General features: G+C 41.7%; 1 protein-coding gene across 1 annotated transcript; it reads left to right on the forward strand.

Moving 5' to 3' along the window:
• Window positions 1-2087: 2087 nt before the first annotated feature.
• On the forward strand, window positions 2088-5621 carry LOC131159204 (protein PAL OF QUIRKY-like). Its single transcript, XM_058113927.1, has 2 exons — window positions 2088-2935; window positions 4563-5621. The coding sequence occupies exons 1-2, from the start codon at window positions 2133-2135 to the stop codon at window positions 5437-5439; spliced, it is 1680 nt and encodes a 559-aa protein (XP_057969910.1). The 5' UTR covers window positions 2088-2132; the 3' UTR covers window positions 5440-5621.
• Window positions 5622-6930: the final 1309 nt, after the last annotated feature.

Here is a 6930-nt window from a genome sequence, read left to right on the forward strand (position 1 = left end):
GGAGGTGCAGAAGATGGAGCAGAAATTGGGGAGCTGGTGGAGACAGCAGCAACAGACATGGAAGAGTAAGAGGCCTTAGCCTTGAGAGCATCCTGAGCATCCTTGGCCTTCTTAGGACAATCAAAAATACGATGACCGTCTTCCTTATAATAGTGGCACTGGCCATTGAAACGATGCAGTTTAGAAGATGCAACAGCTGCAGCATGAGGAGTTGGAGTAGAGGAACGAGATGGAGCAGTAGCCAAAATCATATCGATAGAATGAACCCGACGAGTTTGTTGACGTGTCTACTAAAAAATGAGCTCCGTAAGAGCAACCTTAAGTGTAGGAAGAGGAGATCGATGTAACAAAGAAACTCGAGTATTCTCAAATTCATTCCGGATATGCATCATAAAGTATATAAACTGACGATGAACCCGATATGCAGCAAAAAGTTTAATCGAACTGTTCATCAGAAAAAGCAAGGTCAGCTTGAGAAAGCTGATCCCAAATGCCACTACTTTGAGCATGAAACTCGGCAATAGATTGTCTAGGTTCCTGATGCATCTAGGAAAGCTTAGTTTCCAACTGAAACTCAAGAGCAGCATCACTACCACAGTTGTATCATTTGGCTAAAAAATCCCAAACAAGTTTGGCATTACGAAATTTAGGAAGTAGACTTTGAATAGTAGGAACAGATGTATTAATAAACCAGGAAAGGATCTTACAGTGAGTACTTTCCCATTCATCAAGAGCCTCATCAAACTCTTCTGTTGATTGCATGTCAGTTTTCGTGGGTTTTTGTTTTGTTCCAGTGACAAAACGTCATAATCTCCGACCAATATAAAAAACTAACATTTGTTGGGCCCATGCATTGTAGTTGGAGCCATTCAGAACAATCTCTATAAGTGAGTAACATCAGTTAAAGAGGCCATATAGACAAAAAAGGATGCAAGGACAATAGAAAAAATTAAAGCACGGTAATAAAATTAATCAAGTCCTAGCGTGATGCAAGGATAGTAGCAAAAATTGAAGCACGGTAATAAAATTAAACAAGCCTCAGCGCCTCGGTTGTGCCTATGTAGCCTGGCTTCAGGTAGCTTGTCAGTGTTGAGGGACGCGCAAGATGGTTAACCTTAGGCATGATGGTGACCCGCTTGGTGTGGAGTGCATAGCCTAGAGAAATACATGAATGAACCATGAATAAATGAAAAAAATCAAGGCGGATATTTTGGGAGGTGGCTTCGCGGCCCTACGCTTCTTCTGCTATGGGCTCTGTACTCTCTTTTGCTCTCGCACAGGGGGAATATAATGGCGTCCTTTGCTCCGTCGGCCGAAGAGTCCTCCCGGATGGAGCCCCTGGTGGAGGCGACGGAATCTCAAATGTAGGTTACGACTTCTGCGGCAGATGCGGCGTTGTTTACAGAGGGAGAGGGGTCGTTCGATCGTTGCCGCTGCAGAGGATCGTCTGAAGATTGACGGTGACTGTGGAGCTTCAGACGATTAGCGAGGACAGAGAGTCTGAAGCAAAGCTCTAATGGCGACGGCGGACAGCGAGCAGGAAACCAGATGGGGACGACAACAAGCGGGAAATGACAGGGATGATAGCGACCAGGAATGGGGATGACACCGGACGAGGACGACAGCGAGCAGGAACGGCGGCCAAGCGGGAGAAGGAGGTTTTAAGAGAAAAAAAAATTAGGTTAACTTGACTCTGATACCATGTTAAGATTAAAAAAAACTTTATTAATATTTTTGCACACATACAACTTACAAGGCCATTTTTATAGGAGAATGAGGCATATAAGGGTATAAGGGTATTTTAGGGAGATATATTAACATATATAAGAATAATATTGGAGCTTAATTGCAAGTTAAAAAAATATTATTGTTGAAATTAAAACTACAATGCTATAATCAAATAAAGCATGAACTATGAATTATGTAATTTGCTCCATTAAAAGGGTATGGTAGTGACTAAATTTTGCTTTGAAATTGTTAGTAATAACTTAATTGCACATTTTTTTTTTTTTTTTTTTTGCATTAAGGTTTATTATGTGAAATTTAAATTATTAAATATAAAAGCGTCCTATATATAAGCCACCAAACCCTTCGTTTTCTTCCTGTCTGTCATCTACCTAGAGACCCACTTAATGGACCTGCCACCTCCGGTGTCCATTTCCACCGCCGCCGCCGCTGCCGCTGCCGCCGCGGCGGATTCTGTCCCGCCGATACCCTGTGCTAAACTGCGTCTGATGTGCAGCCATGGCGGTCAAATAGTTCCCCGCCCCCACGACAAGGCCCTCAGTTACGCGGGCGGAGACACCCGCATCGTTGCAGTGGATCGCCGTGGCGCCACCCTATCCTCCCTCACCTCCCATCTCGCCGCCACACTCCTTCTCAACCGTCCCTTCATTCTGAAGTACCAGCTCCCCGGTCACGACCTCGATTCGCTCGTCTCCGTCGCCACCGATGAAGACTTCGAAAACATGCTGGACGAGTACGATCGCATCGCCAACTCGCCGACGGCATCTCGCCTCCGCCTCTTCCTATTTTCCGCAAAACCCACCTCGGCGGAGTCAATTCTCGGCAACTCCGAGTCGGAAACTTGGTTCTTAGACGCGCTTAGAAATACAAATATTGTTCCCAAGGGGCGATACGCAGATCGGGATCCTTCGAATTCTCTGTTTGGCGTTGATGCTGTTGGTAATTTAGATTCGAATGTGGATGTGGAAGCTCAGAACGAGGGTTCAGGTCATGGCGGTGGTGATGGTGGACATGGTGTGGGTTCGGGTTCAGTCGCTGAATCGTTAGTCTTGGAGACCAATTCGTCTTTTGGGTCGACGTCATCTTCGGTTTCGATGTCTAATTTGCCCCCTATTAGGGCTCATGTCGATGATGCTGGGGTTGGCTTCGATAAGAAGGTTAAATTGCCTACATCAGATCCAATTGAAAGGTACTCTTTCTTTTTTGGTGTTTGTTTTCTGAGAAAATGTAAGTTAGGTGGGAATAAAAAAAAATTTCCTCTCAAACTACGTTTGTCTAAGTCCTCTAACCGAAATAATAATAATAATAATTCAGAAGCGTAAATCTCAACATTTTGTTCTGGGTCAATCACAATAATCACAACCTCCTTCCCGGTAAGTTTTTCCTCTGACGGAAACATTAGAGAATTTTAATTGGCGATTGGCACAAGTAAATCTGTATGACAAAATGGTTTATAGTTGGTCTCCAATTATAATTAAGCTTGCTTGATTTAATTGCCGATTTGCACAAGTAAATCTGTATGACTAAAAATGGTTTATAGTTGGTCTCCAATTATAATTAAGCTTGCTTGATCTGTATGAATTTATCATATTTGGAGAAAAGGAAACAACGGAATGCATGGTGGTTTCTCCCGTAGTTTAAAGATTCTGTGTTTCATTTTGAAGCTGCTTATGTTAGGGAAAGGCTTAATGTTTTTCCCACTGTTGGTGGCAAGCCTCTGATTGGAGTTTTAGGCACAATAGGTTGTTAGCTTGTTTTCTCATCAGCACACTATTTTCTTATCTTTCTTGGGTCGCCTGTTGGGTATGCTTGAGGTTGAGCCTTGACCTAATGCTTGAGGTGTTACTCTAATACTACTATATCATGGAAATATACTTTTTTGTTTTAAGTCCATTGGAGATCCTTTTTTCATTCAGTAAAAGAACTTTATTAAGGGGATGCCAACCCAGTATACAAACAGAACAAGGATCAACTCCCCTGCAGGATGTCACAAAAATCAAGAATTACATTAGGATCATTCAAAACCTGCCTACTGTGCCAGCTGGAAATAGTAGCAACCCACTGATCTTTACTAGTATGAAGCTGGGCGATGAACTTTTGAAGGCTTGCGAGAGGGATGAGAGTCAAAGCATTCCTATTCTCTTCGGTGGCACAAATATCTTTCCAGTTTCCAAGCCCAAAAGTTCCCCTCCCACTGAACTGGCAGTGGCCCACTGCTGTCCAGAAAAGGAGAAAGGCACACTCCAAAGGTTCCTGGTCCAGGGGCAGTGCAGAAAGTTGTGGTCACTGATTCAGCATTTACCATGCAATGAAGACACCCATCATAAATCTTATTATGCCTGGGCTATGCCATTGGAGACTGCCCATGTCACATTTCATGCCTTTCTCACCCCTCATGATTTTCAAGATTTGAAGTTGGAACCTTAGTCATGGAAGTTCTAAACTTTGATCATTGGGATGTCTCTAAGAGACAGAAAAAAAACCCGTTAAAATCATAGGGGTAAAGCTTCATAAAGCATGCCCTACTTGAACCCTGATTTAGGAGGGTAGCTTCAGCACAGAGGGTGTTGCCTTGCAAGATTTATTCTCCCTTTATTTTGCTGGTGTTGCTATTTCCTATGGTAGCCAGGATTTGTTGCTGGTTTGTTCCTCTTTGTTGCTTATTTCTCTTGCAGCATATGCTTGTTTTGGGGTTTTCCTTTTTTTTTTTTTCCCATTGTATCAGATTTTCCTTCTCGCTTTTGGATAAATAAGATCTCAATTAGCCTAAAAGGAATCTTGATTGGGTGTGTGCATTTGTTTGTTCATATTTGTAGTGATATGGATGTTGCGAATGCCGTTATTCATCCTCAGTTTGGAAACTATCAAGAGACTATTGACAGCAGGGTTTTTTCAAACCCTGTTGAATTGGAGGCCAACAGCTCTTATCTCTCCCCTGGGATCCATGTGCAGAAACCAGTTCAGGTCTCCAGCTATACAATGGCCACACAATTGAATCAGCAACAACTGCCACAAGAATTACAATATGTTCCTGCTGGTGCTCATTACATCTCTCACTATCATACTGGCTCACTGCCAGTCTCTTCTTACCATCAAATGTATCATCCACAGCTGCAGCAGCTGCCGCATCACCAGTTCCCTTATCAGCCCAATCAGCCCCACCCAGTTTACTTACTGCCTGTCGGGCATACACCAGCTTACAATTTACCCATGCATGGTAATTTGGTCGCAGGTGTGTCAACAGCTTCTACTCAACTCCCTGGGCATCCAAACACTTCCATGGTCCCTCCACCAAGCACTTCTATGGTCCCTCCTGCAGTAGCCTTCAATGAAGTCGCAACAGCTTCCCCCATGCCTGTTTTATCATCCAAAGTTCGTAGGACAGCCCCAGATGGAAACCCCCTTAGTCATGTGCCCCCAGACCAAAATAAGCAATTTATGATTTCTCCTCAGATGCATCACCAATCTCAGTCAATAGCTACTGTTCCTATGGAAGCTGCTGCTACTTACAATGATGAATTTAGTGACGATCCTGCACTTGCTCAAATATACAAAACTCAGCCTTTGGCGCCCATGTTGACTTCTCAACATCAAACCATGACTAAGGCCACGGCAGAATTGTTCTCGGAGACTCTCACACAGCTGCACACAGACAATATTAAGCCACAAATTAGAACTTCCCAGCCCCAATGAATCAGTGCCCTGAGAAATAATTTTGTTAAATTAACTTGCGAGCTTTCTTTTTCATGCCTTTTTGGCATTGGTTCATGTTGCCTTTCTGTGATAGGATTAAACTGTTTGATTTTATTTTACCATTCCCCGTCTTTTGCTGTAATGTTCACTCAATGTTATATAAGTATTTTTGAGATTCTGTAGTGGAACTTGCGTAGTTTTGTATGTTTCCATGGCCATGCATCAAAATTTTTATTTATTTATTTATTTTTTTGTAATACCAAAATTGCGTTACAGCAAAAGGGATTAAAGTTAGAGAAACGAAGTTACATAAATACAGCATGTCATAAATAAAGCAATGCGAATCAAAATCAAGGAAAGCTGGTAACTTGTCAAAGATGCCTCTCCTCCGAAGCAGCCCGTCTTGTGGCCGTGTCGACAAAACGTAACTGGTAGCACGGTTCCAAAAATCGTAAGAACAAAGTCATGTGGGTTCCCCAAGGAGACTGCATTTTTTAGGATGGCCCCTGCGCATTGTGAAGTATTTTTGGTTACTTTGGAAATTAAATAACAAAAGACAAGTTATCTAGAAAATAAGATACTATATTTATGTTTTACGGAGTGTGGGGAATCTAAATTTTTTAGAGAAGACCAAATTCTTTCCTGGGTTGGCGATGCTAGCTTCAAGTTTTGTCAAGTCAGAGACTGGTTACCACCTTAGAGGATATGTACGTAAAATTTGATGTCTATTGAAGATTATGTAATGCATAAATTATGTAAAATGGAAAAATGCTTTAAGTGTATTTTGTAACCGTAGAATACCCTTAAAATTAAAAGGAAAGTTTTATAAGACGGCTACAAGACCAACTAAGTTATATGGATCAGAATGCTAGGCGACGAAAAAATAAAATATCCAAAAGTAAAAGTTATCAAGATAAGAATGTTTAAATGGATAAGTAGTATAACACTGAAAAATAAATTAAGGAATGAACATATTTACGGTAAGTTAAGTGCAGCTCCTATAGAAAAGAAGATAAGGGAGGGATAACTGAGATGGTATAGACACTTGTAACGTAGGCCAAATAGTGCGCCAGTGAGCAAGAGTGAGTTAGTTACTGTTTGGGGGGGGGGTACTAGAAGGGGTAGAGATAGACACAAAATAACTTGGAAGGAGATAGTGAGTAAGGATTTAATAGTCCTAAATCTATCAAAAGAAATGGTTTATGATCGCATAAATCAGCGGAAAATGATTCATATAGTCGTTCCCACCTAGTGGGACTTAAGGTTTGGTTTTATCATTGTTCCTGTAAAGTCATAGAGGATGAGTTCGGAAGTAAAATTTTCGATGAAATGTTGAGTTTCAAGATTCGAGAATAACTTTAAACATAAATTTTGTCTCCAAGCCAATGAAAGGATATATCTTATGGAAAATCAATATTCAAGACTGATCCCCTCAAATATGAAAACTCAATCCTCCAAACACCAATCATGACAGAGTCCACTTGTCTCCGT

Source organism: Malania oleifera, chromosome 1 (assembly GCF_029873635.1).
Source record: "Malania oleifera isolate guangnan ecotype guangnan chromosome 1, ASM2987363v1, whole genome shotgun sequence".
Classification (NCBI taxonomy): domain Eukaryota; kingdom Viridiplantae; phylum Streptophyta; class Magnoliopsida; order Santalales; family Ximeniaceae; genus Malania; species Malania oleifera.

What these genes read in the sequence shown, in the direction of transcription:
- LOC131159204 (XM_058113927.1), top strand. Translation starts at nt 2,133, where the DNA reads ATGGACCTGCCACCTCCGGTGTCCATTTCCACCGCCGCCGCCGCTGCC. An exon ending in ACATCAGATCCAATTGAAAG is followed by an intron (nt 2,936 to 4,562) that starts GTACTCTTTCTT and finishes TCATATTTGTAG; the next exon opens with TGATATGGATGTTGCGAATG.